The sequence below is a fragment of the Scyliorhinus torazame genome, chromosome 14 (genome assembly GCF_047496885.1).
Source record: "Scyliorhinus torazame isolate Kashiwa2021f chromosome 14, sScyTor2.1, whole genome shotgun sequence".
NCBI lineage: Eukaryota > Metazoa > Chordata > Chondrichthyes > Carcharhiniformes > Scyliorhinidae > Scyliorhinus > Scyliorhinus torazame.
The window spans coordinates 168,860,093-168,884,021 of record NC_092720.1 but is presented as its reverse complement, the minus strand read 5'-3'; the positions used below and the strand labels follow the sequence as shown (position 1 = coordinate 168,884,021).

General features: G+C 46.2%; 1 protein-coding gene across 3 annotated transcripts in view; it reads left to right on the top strand.

Moving 5' to 3' along the window:
- Positions 1–19,904, top strand: part of LOC140390203 (uncharacterized) — a 63,175-nt gene extending 43,271 nt beyond the window's left edge. Inside the window, exons 2-3 of one of the 3 annotated variants that reach the window (XR_011934585.1) lie at positions 5,738–5,812; positions 18,324–19,904. Coding sequence is in view for 2 of the 3 variants with exons in the window: in XM_072475160.1 (XP_072331261.1) it covers positions 11,892–13,298 (1,407 nt within the window). In the remaining variant the exon portion in view is untranslated. Of the gene's footprint in view, positions 1–5,737; positions 6,752–10,955; positions 13,299–18,323 lie in introns of those variants that run through there. The other 2 variants (XM_072475161.1, XM_072475160.1) reach the window with 2 other exon arrangements.
- Positions 19,905–23,929: the final 4,025 nt, after the last annotated feature.

Here is a 23,929-nt window from a genome sequence, read left to right as displayed (position 1 = left end):
GCATGGTTAGTAAGTTTGCAGATGACACCAAGATTGGTGGCACAGTGGATAGTGAAGAAGGTTATCTAGGATTGCAACGGGATCTTGATCAATTAGGCCAGTGGGCCGACGAATGGCAGATGGAGTTTAATTTAGATAAATGTGAGGTGATGCATTTTGGCATTGAGGGGGTCAATGCTGGGGTTCTCCCGGAGGTGGCAGCCGTTTGTCGGCTTTCACGGGGAAAATTAAATTGTCAACAGAAGCAGCATTCTGCAGGGGGGGCGGGTAGGTGCAATATGGTTAAGGGATATACAGAAAGGGTTGGGTGGGAAATGTCTAGTTTACCATGTTGATGTTTGTTATTATTGTTTTGTTATTGTTATAAAAATGTTGCCTATGCTTCAGTAAAAATATTTTTTAAAAGAAGAACCTCAACACCACCAGGACAAAGCAGCCTGCTTGATTGCTACCTCTTCCACAGCACATTCAATCCCTCCACCACCGAAGAACAGTGGCAGCCATGTGTACCCTCTATAAGATGTACTGCAGGAACTCGCCAAGGCTCCTTAGACAGCACTTTCCAAACCCACGACCACTACCATTTAGAAGAACAAGAGTTGCAGATACCTAGGAACCCCACCACCTGTAGGTTCTCCTCCAAGTCGCTCACTACCCCAACTTTGAGATATATCGCTATTCCTTCGCTGTCGCTGGGTCAAAATCCTGGAACTCCCTCCCTAACAGCACTGTGGTTGTACCTACACCTCAGTAACTGCAGTGGTTCAAGAAGGCAAGTTACCACTACCTTCTGAAGGGCAACTAGGGATGGGCAATAAATGCAGTGACGCCTACATCCCAAAAATGAATTTTAAAAAGTTACTCCTACACTGATCGTCACAAGGTTCCAACAGGAGTAAGGTCCAGGCAAAAGTAAGGTCCAGACAAGCAGACACACACACATTTTACCTGTCTCTTAACTGCATTCTTAAAGGCCATTATAAGCAGTGACACCGCAAGCAAGGTCGCCATTCAGTCTTGGTTTTGTAAGCTTTAACGATCACAATGCCCTCAGTCTTGCAAAGGTCAGCATCCAAAACGGCATATGCGGGTGTGCAAGGTAAAAAGCAATGGGCACACTGTGTCAACTGCACATTGTGCAGTTGTTACCCCTGAGTGACACCGATATTTGCACTTGTTGTGGAGACCATATAGGCACCAATTAGAAATCTTAATTCTTTACCAGTCAGTCTGGCCTCAATAAAACACGAGATGGATTTGCAGGCATAGCATTAATTATTTTTATTTGAGTTGCAAGTCTGACTCGTTTCACACAAACACAGAACGCAAGCTGCCTCCTGAGTCTCCCGAATCGAGTGATTCTGTAGAACAAAGAAATCTCTACCAACACATTCAAATAGCATCAAGTTTCACATACACTATTCCCATAGGTCATCCTATACCCCTCTTGACCTGGCCATACATTGTAATTGGCTCACTTCTCATCCCTTCCCCTGGCCTTCTATTACCCACCATCCTTTTCTCCTCCTCCACTGAACACCCCTCCCCCTTCCTTGGCATGCGTTCTGAAATCCTTTGTCTGTGAACTAACAAAATTAGACCGGCCTATATCTACATTACAGTAACTAATATCTTTAAAGTAACTATTTTATATCACATTCGTCACTTTAACCCTCCAAGACACATGAGTACACATAATTCTGTGGTATCTTACAATTCTTAAAGGGTCAAATCTCAATGTGCAGTCACTTTCAGTATATGGCTTGATACATCTCCCTTACATGACATCTCCCTTACATGACATATATGGAGTGACGAACCGGTGTCTGCTAAACATTATATCAACCTGAGAGACACAAAGGAAGGCAATCACAGCATGGGAGCCTGGGCTACCTCCACAATAAGAGGACAAGTAGATTCATATGCAAGAGGCATTAACCTGCTGAATCCATTATCATGAAATTAAAATATATTTTCAAAGGTTCATGACGTATATATAAAGTAAATGAACACCCATGCCACCATTGCACTCTGTGGGTGTGATCAAACTGCCTCGTCATGCCCAACTCGGTGATGCAACAAGGCCGTTAAATCTTACAAGAGGCCTCTCGGAAGATTTACCCACTCGGAACACCTTGCGAGATCTAACGAGATCTCGTAAGATGTCGCAATCTGTATCCTGCCCTCACAGGGTGGGATCCGGATTTACATATTTAAGTGAGCAGATAGCTCACAGCGCCAGAGAATCCCAAGGCCCGGGAGCGAAGGCTTGGGAGACCTTAGCGTTTAGCACTGGTGGGGTCTCCCAAGTGATCGGAGGCCCCTGGGTGGCAGGGTGGTACCCTGGCACCCCTGATGCCGCCTGGAAACCTTACCATTACCAGCCTGGCACCTTGGTACTGGGCTCCCAGGTGGCACTACAAAGGCACTCCGGTGCCAGGCTTCCTGTACTGGGAATCTGACCTGGGTAGCCCTGCCCTTATAAGGTGGGATGATGGGTGCTCGAGGACCCCCTATTTAGTAAGTTTTGGGGGGGGGGGGGGGGGGGGGGTGCAGTTGAGAGATCAAGATGGCATTTAAAAGTAAGGTACGTGTGCCCTCAGCAGGGAGAGGCTCCAAAAAATAGTCCCATTTGATAGCAGGGTCCTTCTCGGCCCTGTAGGCCCAGAACAGGGCTCATTTTATTCCCATTAAATCATGCCCTCTTGTTCCTTAATTTTCCTAACCCTACGCTCATTGATGCAACACCAACATCCTCAGCAGTGATAAGGCAGTCTGCTGACTGCTGTGCCCTGTTTGCTGAAGTTACTTTGTTGGGTCTCCTGTCTTCTGCCTCTGGAGCTGATGGGGTTACACGCAGAGTAGATGTATAGCGGCTGGACACTCTTGGGGTCTCCTGAATTGATGGCCCTGGGTTGTCCAGCTAATGCTCCTCCCCTTTGGATGTCCAAGGATCGCTGCCTGACTCCTTGAAAAGGGCACCTGGAGGAAAGCTGAGAGGCTCCATTTCTTCTCTTTTGCTCAGACACTAATGGATCCCACCGAGAGTGATTGATTACAGATCTGAGTGCAAATCCGGCAGAATCTGCTGAAGCAATGTCATCAAGGTGACTGGTATCCATTCCATGAGGTGCTCTAATGTCGCAGCCACATCAGACAGAAGATGGGCGGACTCCTTCATCCTTCATTCTAACCTGTTGACAGCCTCTTGCAACTCTACCTGATATTCCGCACCTGCCTTTCCTTCTCCAGGATGTGGACAAAGGCAGTCTCCGGAGGCTCATCTAACTCTGACATGGGGGGGTGCCTGTTCTCCAGCAGTCTGTCCAGTGCAAGAAAACTGGGCTGTCACTGCCTCCAACTACTGTTGAGGTATTTTGGTGAAGCTTAATCTGAATCTCAGACCCACCGAGCTGTGTGTCTCTACACTGGTGGAGAGTGCAGGTGGGCGGGGGCTGATGGTCTGGCTGGTTCTCTGTCTCAGACTGCTCGTGCTTATAAGAGAGAAAAGATGGAATGTAGCTCATGAGCAGACAGAATTCAAATTGTATGTCGATCATTGTAAATGACAGGATGTGGTAAACTAAATGAGCACTCATCTGTACTGGGTTGCTGGAGGAAGACTGATATCGCCTTCACCAAGGAACGATCGCTGTCCTCCCCTATCAACTCGGCCAGCAGGAAATGCATTGATTATCCGCCCGTCACCCACTTAAGTCTTTAGAACAGAAAATTCTGCTCAGTGAGACTTGATGATGTAGCCAGGAAAACCATGGCTCTCACTCAGTGGACTAAGTTATATGGGCAAGGAAGCCAGTGGCCCTTACCTGGTTATACTGATCAATACCAGCAACAATGATGGCACCTTCACTCCATGGACTACTAGATGATATGAGCAGGGAAGCCTCACTAACTTGATGGTTCTTTTTCTCCATGTGGAGCTGGGTGTGGGTGTTCTAGAATATGCAACACTAGATTATTTTTACTTTTTAAGGATCTACTAGGGAAGAACACTATGGTATATCAAAGGAATGGGTACCCGAAATTAATAAACTTCGAGATTGGGTAGAAGGAAAAAATTAAGATTCTTTGAGGCTGTAATTAAACAGTAAATGATTGGTTGCTAGAAATTTCTGAGGTTCCATCTTTGAACTTGCTGACCCTGTGTAAAACATCTTTTGATGGAGACACCCATTATAAAAACTGCCCAGTTTTCCACTTCAATGAATACTACACAGACCTGAATTTCACACTTACCCACCAGAGGGTTGATGGGCAGAGTAAAATATAAGGATTGGGCTTCCCTCTGGGCTCCTCTTTGCCCTGAACTTACAGCGATTTTACATTAGGGCAGGCAAGGTCTTGGATGAGCAGACTCCTCTTGCCCCAATTGAGGCCAATTGGACACTTACATACTGTTTTCCACACAGTCTCAATTTCTAGCAGGAAAATTTCCCAAATGTGATGGAAGCCTGAAAATAATCGGGCTTAGGCCTCAAGAGTGAAGGTGGGGGTTGCACATCCATCAGAAACCCCTTTCTAACTTCAGGCACGTTCCCACCTCCCCTGAAGTTCCAGTGGCAGCTGGACCTCCCTTTCACCACGCACCACCGGACACCTCTTCCCCAATCATTACATTTCCATCCCTCCACCATCTCTTGGTCTTCACAACCCTCCCCGCCCCGGGACCCCAAAATATTTCTATCCAGTCCGGAGACTTATGCTCTGTCATCTTCATACATTTCCACTCAGTGCAGGGACTGGAGAAGGCCAGCAGTTCTCTCTAAGGTGGGTCTCCTTTCCAAGCGAGGGACAGAAGTACCGCCTGCAATCAATTGATGCCCATTCGAGTGCAGGACAGGCCGAGTTAGCGGGAATGTATTCCCTGCTGACTCTTCGGGTGGTGGAAAGGAAAACTCCGCCATCTGAAATATCCTGATCTGTAGATGACCTTTTTTGTGCCACATCTTGGATTGTCATATTTCAAATACAGTCAGAGGAAGATCTTGCACAAGAATAGGGACTGCATATCTACTTTTATATTTAAATTTCCTAGAAAACCAGATGATCTATAAGGTGACTAAAAACGTGGCATTGACACAATATTCTAAATACAGCCAAACACTATTTCATAGAATCCCTACAGTGCAGAAGGAGGCCATTTGACCCATCACCCCTGCACCGACACTCTGAAAGAGCACCCTATCCCCATAACCCCACCTAACCTTTGGACACTAAGGGGCAATTTGGCCTGTCCAATCCACCTAACCAATACATCTTTGGACTGTGGGAGGAAATCGGAGCACCCTGGGGAAACCCACACAGACATGGAGAGAAAGTGAAGACTCCACACAGGCAGTCGCCCAAGATCAGAATCGAACCTGGATCCCTGGCACTATGAAGCAACTGTGCTAACCACTGTGAAAATAATTTTATTTCTAGTATTATATTTAATTTCCTTAACTATGCATCCCGATACCTCATTCACTTTAACAATGAACTATGGACTTAATACTATGGTCATTCACTGTCATGAACCTCAGAGCTTCTGATCCAGGGAGAGAGGAGTTGACCATGAATCAGTGGCACTTATTAGAAAGAGCAAATTTATGGGTGTTGGGTGAGGTTGCATGAGACTTGGCTCTAATCTGTGACAGCCTTCTGGGAAAAGTCAGGTGTTCAATAGAGAACAGAAAGAAGCAGAGGAGATACATGACTTTTTATTTTTATTTTACAGAACGATTGCACTGTCTTAAACAATACTGGGATTGCAGAAAGTAAACACTCTACAGTTGGATCCTAGTCATTGAAGGTATGGCTTTACAATAAAGACTTCTGCAAAGCTACTTCAGGTGTGAGGTTTTGGAAAAGCCTTACTCCTGTGTGTACTGTAACGAGGGCAACCTAATGGGCAAGAAACCATACAAGTGTGACATGTGCAGTTGGACTTTTGCACTGTCATCAGAGCTTGTGAACCATCTACGTATGCACACAGGTGAGAGGCCATTCAAATGTGAGGTGTGTGATAAGGGTTTCAGTCATTCATCAAGTCTCGTGAAACACCGGCACGTTCACACAGGTGAAAGGCTATTCAAATGCAAAGTATGTGAAAAGGCCTTTGCCCAAGCATCGACCCTCCTACAACATTGGCGTATCCACACAGGTGAGAAACCATTCAAATGCAAAATTTGCGACAAAGCTTTCATGAAGCAGTTGTATCTAGTAGAACACCGGCGTACCCACACAGAGAAGAAAGCCTTCAAATGTGATGCCTGCAGCAAAGCTTTTGTAACATTAACACGCCTCCTGGAACATAAATGCATTTGTAAAAGTGGGAAATTGTTCAGGTGTGAGGTTTGCAACAAAGACTTCTGCAGCTCCGCTTACCTTGTTGTACACCAACGTATCCACACCGGTGAGAGACCATTCAGTTGTGAGGTTTGCAACAGAGGTTTCTGCAATTTATCATACCTCCGAAAGCATCAGCGTAACCACAAGGATGAGAGACCATTCAGGTGTGAGGTCTGTAACAAAGACTTCTGCAGTTCATCATACCTCAGAATACACCAGCGCAGCCACACAGATGACCGACCGTTCAGGTGTGACACTTGTGACAAAGATTTCTGTAGCTCATCCTATCTTGTGGTACATCAGCGTATCCACACAGGGGAGAGACCATTCAGGTGTGAGATTTGCGACAAAGCTTTCCTGAGCTCCTCCTATTTCCTGAGGCACCAGTGCATCCCCACAGGTGATAAACCATTCAAATGCGAATTTTGCAACAAAGGTTTCACCCAATTGCCAGAGCTTCTAAAACACCAGCACACCCACACAGGTGATAGGCGTTTCCAATGTGACTTCTGCCAGAACTGCTTCACCTACTCCTCCTCTCTAGAAATACATAGACACATTCACACAGGATAGAAATCCTTCCAAACTTCTTTCCAATACCTTGAATAATTGGAGGCATACCTGCTGTGCACCTGGAATGCACTATATAAAAGGGCAGTGGAAGCAGATTTAGTGTCAACTTTCAAAATAAATTAGATCTGTACTTTAAAAGGAAAGATATGCAGGGCGATGGGGAAGGAGCAGGGAAATGGTTATTAATTGGACATCTCTTTTAAAGAGCTGGCAAAGGCATAATAACCTCCTTCTGTGTGGTGAGATTCTATGGTTCCAGCATGACATCTTCTTTTGCTTTGCCACCTTCCCTTTTACAATACACTGGTACAGCCATTCTCTAAAGGGGGATGTGGAAATTATTTCAGAAATAAATTATTATAAACATATTGCATGCACCAGAGTTACATCCCCTTCTCTGTTCGTCTGCTGGTTTAGCACAGTGGGCTAAATAGCTGGCTTGTAATGCAGAACAAGGCCAGCAGCGCGGGTTCAATTCCCATACCAGCCTCCCCGAACAGGCTCCGGAATGTGGCGACTAGGGGCTTTTCACAGCTTCATTGAAGCCTACTTGTGACAATAAGCTATTATTATTATTATCTGTCATCTTTAGTTATCTGTAGAATCTTGTCAGAAAACTGGGTATCATGTCCCTGAATACCTGCTGCAAGAGGTTATGAATCCCTTCAACAGATTTGTGAAATTCCTCAATTACTCGGCTGGGAAAAAAAATTGTGGAAGAAATTTCCACAGTTTATTCTAAAGATGGTATTTTCAAAATTTATTTTGAACAAAGTTACAGGTATTTTGCTTTAAATATGATTTAGCCATAGGAACCGTGTAATCATCCTATCCATTTGACCATTAGTCATTTGAAAGACATGGTTATGATGAATGGACTCTCCACCCTATCTGATATTGTAAAGTATTTCTGCATCATATTTGCTTGTGATATGAATTTGTAGCAGAACTATCACACAGAAATTTTTAAGTAGAGTTTTCTGTTTAGAGATTTTATTTAATGCACACCAAGTATTTTGGTGTGAACATTTTAAATTCAGAAAGGATATTTAATTTGCCTGTGATGCAGCAACCTTCGAAGGGCCAGTTAGCTCAGTTGGCTGGATGGCAAGCGCGTGGTTTAAGAATATCGCCAACGACAGGTTTGAATTCCAACCCTGACTGATGTAATTGTGGGATCTGCCTCCTCAGCCTGCACTTGAGTGTGGAAGGCAGTGACAAATCAACACTAAAAAAGCTGCCAGGAAACTGCACAGGATTCAGCATCAGCAAATAATGTGCCAAGGACATGATTTCAAGCAGTGCATATACGAATTAATGAATGGCAACTATGTTACCATTGTTTGACTTGTGTGAGAGGACAGAGCCATCACCTCACTACTGGATGGTTCATCAGTGAATACCATACTGAGAAAGTTGTTGGTTCAATATTAACATGAGTGACAAAACAAGTATATTGATGAGAGCGTCCTTCAAGGAACCTTCAAACTTCCTTCAAACAAAATCGACATTATGCATTTCAGCGGACTGCCTCAGTTTCATGAGTTTGCTTAGCTCGACCTAACATCAATGTAAGCATGTGCTATGAAAACTTCTTGGAGCTGTAGAAACTATGCTTTTAGTCATTGGGAAAACTCCCCAAGAAGTTTTAAATATTGTGGTTTTAGAAAATGGTTTAAACATTGATGTCCGTGAATATCTTGTTGTTTATCTTGTGCATAAATTTACACCTCGCAATAAATTTGATATTTAGCATTAGTCTAAATTCTAAATTGTGATGGCATGCTGCTTTTCACATGTTGAAACAACAAGGAACATACACTGAACATCGCCAAGTCTTCTATTGTCAAGTAGTTCAATAAATTGGTATTGTTTCTATTGCACCTTGCTGGCCCCTGCTCTAGACTTATCACTTTTAAATTGGTAATCGGTATGAATTTGCCCAAAGACCATGCTTTGTTGCCACTGGCACAAATAAAAAGTATTGGAAGAAAACTCCATTCATAAGTGATTATCAGATATGTACAACTAACTACATCATTAATTGCTGCAAATGGCTGATCAATGTTTTTGAATTATGTGGCTATCGGTTAGCCATTTGTAACTAACTGTGTACATTAAAACCTAATTGTTAAATTATGGGTGCGATTTAGCGAACTTGAAGCAAAGTCCGGTTTTGGGTGTGTTTGGTGAGGTGTTTTGCGGCAGCTGCAGCACCGCGATTCACCCCGTTATTCAGACATTTTGCTGTTTTTGGGGGGCTTCTGGGATTCTCTCCCCGCCAAGGCCACAGTTTAGTTGATTTTCTGCAGTAGGACCGGCTCCTTGCAGATCAGGGCACCATTTTGACCAGCAGCCCCAATCGCAGAGACTGCCCCCTTGACAGTGTCCCTGGGAATGCCAAGGTGCCTGGGGGAGTGCCAGCATTCCAACCTATCCTGTCCCCGACCACCCGGGTGTGGGTGCAATGGCCTACAAGACCCCCCTGAGGTGCCGTCACACCCTAGTGCACATTTGTAGAAATGTTGGTAAACAACGCCCTGGCTAGGTCTTGCCAGCATGGTCATTGACACCCCGGGTGTGGGTGCATGTTGTGTCCAGGTATTTAAATGAGCCTAATGGCTAATTTAAATATACTGACCTCGATCACGCCCAGCCAGGGTGAGATCCAGATCACGTTGGGCAGAGCGAGTTGATTGACTCGGGATTGGCCCGGTGCCGAGTCTGATTTGGGGCTGACACAAGCACAACGTGGTGACTGAATTGCGCCCTATGACTTTATTATTTTTTATATTCTGGATAATTTTCTCACAATTTTCAAATGCTGCTGCTTCTATTTTCCCAACTTCAGCTATCCTTCTAATCTTTGCCAATGTATCATCAAATTCAAATTTCACAGTTCACATTGTCCATTAGGTTGATAACAAGAAAACCCTCAATTTTCCATTCAAAGATATATCGTTCTTCCCAGAGCTTTTTTGCAATTAATATTTGCACTTAATATTAGCTGCTATCCAATTTTAAACTAAATCTGGTTTCTGAAAATTAATCCCAGACTCTCGCCAACAGGAATCGCTTTCAGTCCAAGTTCCTCTTTCAGCTCAAAAGCTATCTCTACTCCTTTTCCGATTCATGCTGGTATTATTTATCCTTATTGACCTCAAATATGTATTGTTCTCTCTCACCTTTCTACATTTTCTGCACTATTTATCTTTAGGCCATTATTTATTACTTGTATTGCAGCAACTCCTGTTTGTTTTGATAAAATTCCTATTACTTTGCTCTTTGGCAATTTTGAGCTACCTCTAATTATTTCTCTCTCTCTGTTGTTTCTTGTTTTAACTGTAAAACATTTATAATTCTGGTTTTTCTAAACACTGCTTCAAGTCATCTTGAGCAGTCGCTTCAATTTTGGATCTTTTAAAATCTGTATACTGTAGCCATGTAAAATGGCTAACTCCCGATTAGAATGGCCAAACTCCGATTTAAAATGGCAAACGGAAGAGGCTGATGGGAAAATCAGCCAACAGGACTCAAACAGACAGCTGCAGGTAAAACAGTGTATTTGACTCTGGGGAGGCCAGACAGTATCGATACCTGCAGCCATCAACATAACAACACACCAGCCATCTGCATATAAATTAGGAATCCCCGGGAACAATATTAGACACACAAAGCCAACCCAGACTTTTCGGCGCCAGCAGGGGCTTAGACAAAGAGAGGTGAATGACCACCTCGAAACCGCCGATCAAGGAATCACTCCAGCATTGGAGAATATCGAACCAAGTGATTGGGACCAAGTACAATCACTTGGAACCAGGTACAAGGTCCGCCCCGAGAGGCGGGAAGCCCCTGGGGACTATAAGAATAGGGGCCAAGTTCAAATTGGCCCTTCTTCTCCTCTCCGCACCCTTCGAGACCCTTCTGCTGACCCTCTACAGCAGCCGCAAGAAACAGTAAGTCTTACTCCAACGCTCACTACGAGATAGGCAGTCCTGACTATCGACCTGTACCCGCTTTGAATCCCGCAGGCTCAGAACCCATACGAAAGGCCATTCGTTTCCCTGACCTGGTGGGCCATTTCCAAAGTTAAGTATTGGCCTGTTAGTTGTAGGAAGTAGCTTAGAAGTAGAATTAATGTATAAGTATTGATTACTGTATATAATAAATGTGCGTTGATTTAACTCTTACTAAGCGGTGTGTTGGATTATTGATCATTACTCGGACTTGAACCACGTGGCGATATCAGAAAGATACCTGGCAACTCGAGCAAAGATGATAGAACAAGAGCAATTAAACTAAGGCTAAAACGAGCAACATTTTGGCGACTCTGGTGGCACCCGCTCTAGAAGTGGAAAACCACTCCGGGAGAACCCAAGAAATTTGAATTAGAAACCCAATTGGAAACAGAAAACCACAAGTGTTCAAGCAGTTCTGATCAATACCCATAATTCGGACGTGTGTGTATGCATGCGTAACTAACAGGGCTATAAGGTAAAACTGATAGATTTTTGTTGCGTCAAAACTGTCGGAAGTCTGTATTTCCGGAAAGTAGCGAAAGCTGTACGCGCAATTACAACACCGCCCTTGACCCCTGTTCCAAATTTAGAAGAAGCAGTCGGATAGGAAAGATGGCTATGCAGGCAATGCAGCGCCTCGTGAACCCTGAGGAATTTGCGGTCGCAGCGACCAGCAGCAGTAGAGTGGGACAGTGTCCCATTTGGGAGGAGGAAATCCGGAAATATCTCAAGGGGAAAGGATGGCCCCTGTGGAATGATTTCTGTGATAATGAGGAATCAGGCCCCGGAAGTATAGGGCATACTTGGTGGGAGAACCTGAGCGAGATACACAAAAAGAGCTTGGGAAAAGCTCGCAAGCCAATGGCAATCGTGTCCTGTTTGGCACAATTGCGAGGCACAGAGTAGGTCGTCAAGACGCTCCGCAAAGAAGTTGAAGGCATACATCGGATGAATAAAGTCGATGTAAGAGAAGTTGAAAAGGAGAATTTAGAATTGAGGAAATTGGCAGCAAAAGATGAAGAGGTGGCTGACGCCAAACGGGCTCACCAGTCTTGTCTGGCGCATTTAAGCAGTTTCCAGTCGCAATATGAAAAGGCCCATCAGGACACGCAACGTGCAGTCCTGGTAAGAGAAGAAACAGAAAAACAGGTAGAAGCATTACAGAAACAGTGTAGCGATCTAAAAGCAGCATTAAGAGCACTCCACGCTGCCACCACAGAACAAAGACAGAGCACCTTAGATCACGCGAAGTGCCGGAAGCAGATTGCAGAGCTGCAATCACTGCTTTCTGTGCAAAAAGGTTTTCAGGAAACCTTTGGGGAGAAGTTAGACCAGGAAGACTGCCCTGATTGGGAAGAGTTACACAAAACAGTGCAGGGATATGTTCAGGGAACATGTGCGCAGGGAAAGCCCCAAAAGAGAAAAGCACCCCAAACCCCCACACAGCAGATAGTTCAAGCTCCAATGAACCCTGTAACCACCCACCGCACAGCCACAGCGGACGATGCGGAGTATCTATATTCCACCCCCTTAACAGTGACCCAATTACGGGACACGTGCGAGAAGATCACACCGTTCCTCCTCGCCTCAGACCCCCACCATTTCTTTGCCACAGTTAAACATCAGGCGAACATGTACGGCCTGGATGAGAGAGAGCATGTAAAGCTCATGGTTTTAAGTTTAGATCCGTCGGTAGCAGCAGCCCTTCCCGACCCACAGAATGTAGGAGGAGGCACCCTTGCAGAAATGCATACCGCGATCCTGGATGCGATCAAGTATAACCGGGGTGACCCCGTAGATGGCCTCAATAAATGTTGGCAGAAGATATCTGAGCACCCCACAGCTTTCGCTGGATGCCTGCGGATTCACTTTGCAGCAGTCTTTGGAGACGTAGACCGTGCCCATTTGTCCCCAGACAACATGGCCAAATGGACCCGCACCCTTATCTCCCATGCCACAGATACAGGACAGAAAGTCTGTACGAGTTATGATCCCTCAGAGGAGGCCCATAACGAGAAGTGGGTAGTTAAAAGATTGTCCCGCGTTTGGGAGCAATCTGTTCAGAGCAAACCCACCGTTAAAAATAGCGAGGAAAAGCAGGCCGCCGCAGACATGCAGGCAGTAAAAACAACACACCAGAACCCCGCATGGGTGAATGAGGGAAAGAACAGCCCCCCACCCGAGTCACAAGAATGTTACAACTGCGGACAGTTGGGACATTTCGCGAAAGAGTGCAATGGCCCCAAAAAGCCACAGCGAGCCCAACAGACAGGCACTCTGATTAAGAAAAAGACAGAGCCCATCCATAGCGTTAGCGCCCGTTCGGATCAGACGGACTTGACCGGAACGGACTGACTGTGTACGGGCTCCCCCAGTTGGGTCTGCGACACCCTTTGGGATAGGTCAGGACGACCAGCGAAAATTCGGGGACAGCCTATCGAATTTCTCTGGGACACAGGAGGGTCCCGCACCACCATAAATTCCTCCACCCTATTTCAAATGGACACATGGCCCACTACAGCCACTATCACCCTCAGCAGCTTTACAGGCCACTCACAGCAGGGACACATCACAGCCCCTGTACCCATTCAAATGGGAACCATCACCACCAAACACCCCGTGGTTTTAGTAGACCTGCCCCACACAGCAGAACACATTCTGAGAATTGATTTCATGAATTCCCACCACCTTTCATTCGATCCAGTCAACCAGTGTGTCTGGAAGATGGCGAAATCCGCAAGAGCCCCTGCAACGCTCAACATGGGCGAATATATGAACAAAATTAGCGCCGTAGGTGAATTTTGGTTCAACCCGACCACGCTTAGTACGGACAAGCAGGTTAGGGCAGTTCTGCAAAAGAACAGGGCAGCATTCGCGACCCGCAAGCACGACTGTGGACGGATGACTGGCTCCGTACAAGTAACAGGACCTGACCCTAGACCCCAAAAACAGTACGGATTTCCCCAAGAGGCAGAGGGAGAAATCTCAAAAGTAATAGAGAGCTTATTAGAGCAGGGCGTACTTAGATCTGTAGCCTCCACTAATAATGCCCCGATTTGGCCAGTGAGAAAGCCCGATGGATCATGGCGACTGACCATTGATTATCAGGAACTCAACAAAGTCACCCCCGCAGCAGCCCCCACCCTAGCAACATATCCTGGGACCATGCTCAAGCAGGGACTCAATTCCCGCTACTTCACGGTTTTGGACATCAGCAATGGATTCTGGTCCATTCCATTGGCAAAGGCGTGCCAGTACAAATTTGCCTTCACCTTTAAAGCACAGCAGTACACGTGGACATGCCTGCCACAAGGATTCCACAACTCCCCCTCCATTTTCCACCGACAGCTGGCAAATGGATTAGCAAAATCTTCTCGCCCCGAATGTCTGGTACAGTATGTAGACGACCTACTACTGCAGACAGACACCAAGGAAGAGCACATTGAGCTTCTGTCCGAACTTCTGGAACTATTACATTCAATTGGTTGTAAAGTCAACCCCAAAAAGGCCCAGATTTTGGAAGAAAAAGTGGTACATTTGGGAACAATTATCACGCACGGTAAACGCGAGATTGAGCCTAAAAGAATTGACTTGATCGCTAAATTGCCCCTTCCCCAGAATGTTTCAGCCCTCCCGTCATTTTTAGGACTGGTTGACTACTACCGAAACCACATTGACAGTTTCGCCAGCAAGGCAGCTCCCCTCTCAGACCTCCTAAAGAAGGGAGCCCCCTGGGAATGGCTTCCGCAGCATACGGATGCTGTGGACTCTTTAAAACAGGCACTCATAGCAGACCCCGCACTACAAGTTCCAGACCCGCTTTCCCCTTACGCCATAGAGGTAGCGACCACAGACCGCACCCTTTCAGCCGTGCTCCTCCAGGAACGGCACGACCAGTTAAGACCCGTAGCTTACGCCTCCCGACTTTTAGATGCTGTGGAGCAGGGATTTTCAGCCTGTGAAAGGCACCTGCTCGCATTTTTCTGGGCAGTCCAGTACTTTTCGTATATTACCGGACTGAATCCCATCACATTTCTGACCGAACACACCCCCACCCAACTTTTACTGGACGGACGACCCAAGGACGGTACAGTAAGCCAAATAAGAGCAGCCAGATGGACCCTTCTCTTGCAGGGACGGGACATCACTGTGAAAAGGACAAAGACACACACCTACTTAGCCGACAATTTACAGTACCCGGAACCCCCCCCATGAATGTGAAATTATCTCTCCACACCAGAACACAGGCCCCTTTATCGCTAAAACACCCTCCAGAAAGATAGGAAATTCAACTCTGAGCCCCCCGCACACGGACACGTGTGAGCCCATTAAGATTTATGTGGATGGATCTTCCACAGTCTTGGATGGGCAGCGCATAACAGGTTGCAGGATCTATGCTGAGGTCGCGCAGGGACGCGCCCTCGAGGAAATATCGTTGAAACTACCCGGACATTTAGGCGCGCAGGCAACAGAGCTTGCGGCCATTGCATATATAGTTGAGCACCCAGATTCCTTTCCCAGCCCAGCAGACATATAATCGGACAGCCTCTATGTCTGTAACAGCCTTACGGAATTTCTGCCCCTGTGGGAAGCAAGAGGATTTGTTTCCGCAGACGGAAAACCCCTCCCCTCAGCCCCACTGCTCCGCCATATTTTAGAAAAAGCCCAGAATAGGACTTTTGGCATCATCAAAGTCCGCAGCCACCATCGTTCCTCCCCCCCCCCCGGAAATGTAAAAGCCGACGCACTGGGTAAGGCAGGTTCATGACATGGGTATTTTTGGAAACCCCCCGAAAGCGTGCCAGTGAGTGCAGTTCAGGTCACACAGACTAGAATCGAGGATCTAGTAGAGGCCCAGAAGCAGGACAGCAATCTCACAGAGATTGTAAAAGGGAAGTTTCCAGCCTCCTACGAGAGGTTTAGAAATACACTGACCACACATGACGGTGTGTTGTTAAAGGACACCCTTTATGTGGTTCCTGAACAGGACAGGAACCAATTGATTTGTTTGTTCCATGACGGTCATTGACATCAGGGAATCGATTCCACTGCAGCCCATCTCAAACAGCTTTGTTGGTGGCCAAATTTAAAGGAAGATGTAAGCCATTACATAGAAAATTGTCTTATCTGTGCGCAGAATAACCCCGACAGATATGCCAAAAAGGCCCAACACAGCCACACCCGACCCGTTAATGGCCCCTGGACTAACCTCCAGATCGATTTTATAGGACCAATGCCCCCTTGCAGGAATGGCTATAAATATGTACTTGTGGTCACAGACACATTTACAAAATGGGTGGAAGCATTTCCAGCCTACACAAACACTGCAAAGACCACAGCCAAGATTCTAACCCACCACATCTTTACAAGATGGGGACTCCCCCGCAGCATTGAATCTGACCAAGGCACCCATTTTACGGGACATGTCATGCAGAACGTCCTCACGATATTTGGCATCACCCAAAAATTCCACATAGCATACCACCCAGCCAAGTGGTATCGTGGAGCGCATGAATCGGACCCTAAAAACCACCCTCAGAAAAATGGTCCAGCAGAACAACAACACTTGGGACTCAGTCCTCCCTTTTGCGCTGATGTTTTTGCGTAACACTATTTCTACATCCACAGGTTACACCCCACACACTCTCATGATTGGACGGCCCATGAAAGGCATAGAATACTTGTTAGGTTTGGACCTGACCAGGCCCGAAGTAACGGCCCTCACACACGAGAAAGCCGTGGAGCAATTAGTTGCAAATGTTAAAACGGCTCAGCTAGCAGCTGTTGTAAAATTGGGCACTAGAAAGGAACAGAGCAAGGCTTGTTTCGCCAAGACAGTGCATGCGACTGAGTACGATATCGGACAGCAAGTAATGCTTTCTGTATATAACCCCAGCACATTCCTGTCACCTAAATACTCGGGTCCGTATTTCATTGCGGATAAAGTAAGCCCTTCCGTTTACAAAATCAAGTACCCCAATGGTAAGACTGCCTGGTTTCATATAAACCAGCTGAAGGTTTATGGAACACAGTCGAACCACACACGCCACGTCATGCTCGATGCAGCACACCACACCCCGCCCACAGCCAACGTAACCCTACCAACCCCCACCACGTCCAGCCCATCCCAGACTTGACCTCGACTCCACCCCCGAAATATACACTCCGCCCCGGAACGCCCACAGACTGGAGCAGCAGAGACAGCGACTGTGACTCGGACGATAGCCACAGCACGCCTCCCTACTATCCCCATGCAACCGGACCCACACCCAGCGACCCCGACTACGATCCAAGTGATCCCTCCCTGATCACTTTTCTGAACAAACCCCACCACCGACCACCGAACCACACTGACGACCCCAATTTTGTCCCCACAACTAGACACCAGTTATTGGCACCGTGACAACTCATACCGACTCCTCCGCAACAACGAGAGCAACCCCAACTCACACCATGCAGCCCTGTCCGCCCTAATCCACTCCAGAGTTTGGCACCCGGGAGAAGAGGACGACCTTGGGTCTGACTCCCAAACCGCCAATCCCTTTGCGACCCTGTTCGCAACCGAGAACAGAGGTGTCCACATGATGTTTTAAAGGAACCGCTTGGGAGAAGTGTTGTCCTTTTTGATGGAACCTGCAGAATGTTTTATGTTGTTTGTACGTTTGTTAAATGTTGTATGTCCGACAGGAGAATTTTTCTCACTGCCACGCCCATTCGGCCGAAACCTCTGAGGACTTGCCCTCAGAGACCCACCGTTTCCACACGCTTGTTCAGCGGAACTAGCTTGTCTGCAGAGACTGGTCAAGAGACCCACTGTTGCCACACGCTTGTTCAGGGGAACTGGCTTTTCAGCTGATACTTGTTCGGGTATCAGACGCCCGCTCGTAACTGCCTTTCTGGTTCGAAGGATAGAACCACTACGGCAGCCCCACCACGATGACTACATTTTCGCCCGTTCTTGTCGGTTGCTCAGGCAGTGGAGAAACGGCTTGAGACCCGCCCTGCCTGGGAACCCCCCGCTGGTCAATCACGCTCGGGTAGGGGAGATACGGCATTGGTAGCCGTCCTACCCGGGGACTCCATCCAAATCTTACCTGTCGCGGCCCATACGCACCTCATTTGGCATTTTTCATTTCAAAAAGTTTTGTTTGTTTAGGTAACCCTTTGGTTGCTGGCCATCTGCTATTTACATCCTGGAACATTTGGATGGTAAATCAGCACTGGTTCATGATTGGGAAGTGTGCCGTGTCCTAAAATTTGTTTTTGGAAAAAAAATAAGGGAGTCACACATAGTGGGAATAATTGGCACCAAAGGACAGACACACTAGCATACCAGATATTAAACAAAGATAGTTACAGACATTGTGCTTGTTTCTACAGAACTCCAGAAGCTCCAGGGCCGGAGAACACAAAGAAAGAAAAGGAACGAGAACAGCCATGAGGACTTCCTTCATAGGGATCAACATACTGTTACTGAACTTTTGGTTGCGCGTGAACGTGAACCCCATGACTTCAAACACCCCAGCCGTTAATGTTTCACTGCCCCGCAGTACCCAGAGCCCAGTCACCAGCGACACTATATCTTCCTGGTGTGCCAGGTTCATAACCTGGTACTCCCTGTCCTATGTGATCGAAACACTATTAGCGTTGGCGATACTCTGCTGTGTAGTGCAGACCAGCAATGTGTCTACGAAAATGGAGAAGGAGAGCCTACCGCGCTCGAACCCCGGTATATAGGATCAGATCCCTTATGTTCGGTTACCACCAGACCCCCGACCCCCGCGATCTATAATAAAATAATAAAGTGCATTCACTTGCGTTTATTGTTGTTGTAAATAAAGAGATGTAAAAAAACTTAATCACGAGCAAAAATTGTATGATCCTGAGCTTGACTGCCAAGCCAGGAAAGACTGTATGAAATGCTGTGATTTTGTTGTATAATTGAGGAAGGTAGGATAATGGAATGTTTAGTGAGGGTAGTGTACAAAGGATAAGTTAGAGGTTCCAAGTTTGTTGTTTTGTAATGCATGTCCCTGTCTGACATAGCGCCCTTAGAATTGTTAGTTAAAATGTTTTATGCATAGCTATGGTCAGTGCAGAGGCCATGTAGGAGGTGTCTCCCCCCCACCCCCCGAGTCAGGGAATGGAAAGTAACAATAATGATGTGATGCTTCGTGTTAGGATCACAAGGAGGGATGTAGCCATGTAAAATGGCTAACTCCCGATTAGAATGGCCAAACCCCGATTTAAAATGGCAAACGGAAGAGGCTGATGGGAAAATCAGCCAACAGGACTCAAACAGACAGCTGCAGGTAAAACAGTGTATTCGCCTCTGGGGAGGCCAGACAGAATCGATACCTGCAGCCATCAACATAACAACACACCAGTGATCTGCATATAAATTAGGAATCCCCGGGAACAATATGCTACAAATTAGACACACAAAGCCAACCCAGACTTTTCGGCGCCAGCAGGGGCTTACACAAAGAGAGATGAATGGCCACCTCGAAACCGCCCATCGATCAAGGAATCGCTCCAGCATTGGAGAATATCGAACCAAGTGATTGGGACCAAGTACAATCACTTGGAACCAGGTACAAGGTCCGCCCCGAGAGGCGGGAAGCCCCTGGGGACTATAGAAATAGGGGCCAAGTTCAAATCAGCCCTTCTTCTCTCTGCACCCTTTGAGACCCTTCTGCTGACCCTCTACAACAGCCGCAAGAAACAGTAAGTCTTACTCCAACGCCCACTACGAGATAGGCACTCCTGGCTATCGACCCGTACCCGCTTTGAATCCTGCAGGCTCAGAACCCATACGAAAGGCCATTCGTTTCCCTGACCTGGTGGGCCATTTCCAAAGTTAAGTATTGGCCTGTTAGTTGCTGGAAGTAGCTTAGAAGTAGAATTAATGTATAAGTATTGATTACTGTATATAATAAATGTGCGTTGATTTAACTCTTACTAAGCGGTGTGTTGGATTATTGATCGTTACTCGGACTTGAACCACGTGGCGGTATCAGAAAGATACCTGGCGATTCAAGAGCAAAGGTGATAGAACAAGAGCAATTAAACTGAGGCTAAAACAAGCAACAATACCCAGGATTATTCGATCTTTCATATCAAGAATGTCCCAACTCCATCGCTTCCAAATGTGTATTCTTGATTTTGAGATCCATCGTCATCACTTAGCACTTAGCTAGGAGGAAAACTAATTTCAGTCTTATGCCTCCATAAATTATCCTTCTGTTTCTGAAAATGGGAGAACATCATATTCGATTTAATTTTGGAGCTTAAAGGTATAATAGCTGTTTTTTAATAATGATTTCTAATTTGTTGAAATTAACATGACTACTTATTTTGAATAAGTAGGATTTTAAATAACTTTATGTATGAAGAAAATAGATTTTTAAAATTCCAACTCTTATTTACAAAGTCATAGTTCAAAATAATCGACAGCAGAATGTCAATTGATATATTTTGTATGAACTTCGAGAACTTTCAGGCATTCAATAAGTTTCCACATTAATTGTAGCTACAATATCTAAAGCTCCATATTAACGAGTTAATGGAATTGAAGACAAATTGTTGACTTTGTTAGGTGGTAGCAAACAGCATTCCATGTTCACCCTGTCAAGGCCCCTCAAGATCTTATATGTTTCAATCAAGTCCCTTACTCTTCCAAACTTCAACAGATACAAGCCCAGCCTGTTCAATATTTCCTCATAAGCCAACACGACCATTCCAGAAATTAGTCTAGGAAACATTTTCTGAGCTGCTTCCACTGCACTCATCCTCCTTAAATACGGAGACCAGTACTGTATATGATACTTCAGGTGTAGTCTCGTCAAGGGCCTGTATAACTGAAACATAACTCCTTTTGTATTCAATTCCTTTTTCAATAAACCAAGACATTCTATTAGCTTTCTTAATTATTTGCTGTACCTTCATACTAACCTTTCACAGTTCATGCATGAAAACATCCAGATCTCTCTGCATCTCAGAACTCTGCAATCTGTCGGGTTATCTCAAATAATATGTTTTGTTATTCTTCACGTTGAGAGGTGGTATGTAAATACTTTAGAACAGGTCATTATTACGAAGGAGGAAGTGTTAGGTGTGTTAAAAAGCATTAAGGTAGACAAAAACCCAAGGCCAGATGGCATCTATCCCAGATTACTGAGGGAGACGAGATGAAATCGCTGGGCCTCTAACAGAAATATTTGTTTCCTCGTTGGCCACAGGTGAGATCCCAGAGGTTTGGAGGATAGCCAATGTTGCCCCATTAATTAAGAAGGGTAGCAATGATAACCCGGGTAATTATAGGGCAGTGAGCTTGACGTCTGTGATAATGAAATTATTGGAAAAGATTCTCAGAGATCGGGGGCTGGATTCTCCGATTCTGGGGATCTATCCACACGCCGGCGTGGGAAGGGTGGGGAAAACTGGTGCAAAAAGCCCACCAATTCCCCGTTTTGCTGGGGGCGTGCAGGACGGCAGCGTAGAGCACCAGGCTCTAGCTGCCGACATGCCCTGTAGAATTGTCGGGTCCGTGGCCGTGCTTGCGCACGGCGGCAACCTGCAGCAGCCGTGCCATGCTTCTTGCTGGAGGCCGCTCGCAGACCCGACCTGCAGAACAGTACCCCCACCCCCCTCAGCTGGCTCACGTGCCCCGGACCCCCCCCCCCCCCCCCCCCCACAGTGCCCCCATCATCCTCCTCCGCCCGCGGATAAGCCTGCCCCCGACTGTGGCGGTGCTGGACTGAGTTCACAGCCGCCACGCTGAGTTCCCGACGGGTGAGGCTATGAGACACCCACGCCGTTGGGAACCCGGCTGGTCGGGAGCGGGCCTCAGGCAATGTTCTGAGGCCGGCGATATGTGGTGCGGCGTATTCCTAGATTACGTCGCTTTGGAGGGGGCGGAGCATCGCGAAAGCGGTGCCGCCCCCCATTCTGTCGTAAACTTGGATTCTCCAGCCAGTCGCCGAATGTGATTTCGGCATCGGCGACCGGAGAATCCAGCCCAGGATCTATGCACATTTGGAAGTGAATGGTCTTGTTTGCGACAGACAGCATGGTTTTGTACGAGGGAGGTCATGTGAACTAATTTAATTGCGTTTTTTAAAGAGGCGACAAAAATAATTGACGAGGGAAGGGCTGTGGATGGTGTCTACAGGGGCTTGAGGGAAGGGCTGTGGATGTTGTCTACAGGGACTTTAGTAAAGCATTTGACAAGGTCCCTCAAGGCAGGTTGGTGCAAAAAGATTAAATCACACGGGGGCAGGAGTGAACTTGCTAGATGGATTCAGAACTGGCTTGGCCATAGAAGACAGAGGGTAGCAGTGGAAGGGTGTTTTTCCGAATGGAGGTCCATAGCAGTGGAAGGGTGTTTTTCCGAATGGAGGTCCGTAACTAATGTTCCACAGGGATCGGTACTGGGACCTCTGCTATTTGCAATATATATAAATGACTTGCAAGAATACGTAGCTGATTAGCAAGTTTGAGGATGATACTAAGATTGCAGGAGTTGCAGATAGTGATGAAGATTGTCAGGGAATACAGCAGGATATAGATAGGCTGCAAAATTGGGCAGAGAAATGGCAGATGGAATTTAACCTGGACAAATGCGAGGTGATGCATTTTGGTAGATTCAATTCAGGTGGAAGGTATAAAATAAATGGCAGAACCATCAGGAGCATAGACACACACACAGATCTGAGCGTGCAGGTCCACAGTTCCTTAAAAATGGCAGCACAGGTGGAAATGGTGGTAAAGAAAGCATATGGCATGCTTGCCTTCATCGGATGGGTATCGAGTATAAAAGCTCGCAAATTATGTTTGTTATATAGGTTGTTGGTTAGGCCACATTTGGAATACTGTGTCCAATTCTGGTCAACACACTACCAGAAGGATGTGAAGGCTTTGGAGAGCGTACAGAAAAGTTTCACCAGGATGTTGCCTGGTATGGAGTGTATTAGCTATGTGGAGAGATTGAATAAACGGATTGTTCTCCCTCGAGAGACGGAGGCTGAGGGGTATAGATAGGGTGAACAGTTGGAGGCTTTTCCCAGGGCGGAAATGACAATTACAAGGGGGCACAAGTTCAAGGTGGTGGGGGGATATTATCGTTCAGTGGAGATGTCCGGGGGGGGAAGTTTTTTGCAGAGGGTGGTGGTGGCCTGGAATGCACTGCCAAGTGAGGTGGTTGAGGCAGATATGTTAGCGACCTAAGACTTATCTGGATAGACACATGAACAGACTGGGTATAGAAGGATATAGGCGGTTGGTCTAGATAGGATACGGGATCGGCGCAGCTTGGAGGGCCGAAGGGCCAGTTTTAGTGCTGTGTTCTTGTTCTTGTTCCTACTAAAATGGAAAATTTCACAATTTTCCAGACTGTACTCAATATGCTAGATCTTTGCCTACTCGCTTAACCTATCTATATCCCTTTGTAGCCCCCTTATGTCCTCTTGATAACTTACTTTCCTATCTATCTTTGTGTCATCAGCAAATTTATCAGTCATACTATTGGTCACTTCATCCAAATCATTTATATAAATTGTAAAAGGTTGAGGTCCTAGCACTGGTTCCAGTGGCACACCACCCATTACATCTTGCCAACCAGTAAATGATCCATTTACACTTACTCTCTTAGCTGGCCAATCTTCTATCCATGCCAATATATTACTCCCTACATCATGAGCTTTTATTTTCTGCAATAACCTTTTGATGTGGCAGCTTATCAAATACTTTCTGGCAATCTAAATACAGTACATCAACCAATTCCCCTTTAGCACGTTATTTTCTCAAAGAAGTCCAGTAAGTTGGCTAAACATGATTTTCCTTTCACAAAACCATGTTGACTCTGCCTGATTACCTTAAATTTATCTAAGTGGCCTGCTATAAGGTCTTTAATTATAGTTCTAAAATCGTCCCTATGACAGATGTTAAGTTAACTGATCGTTGGTTCCCTACTTTCTGTCTTCCTC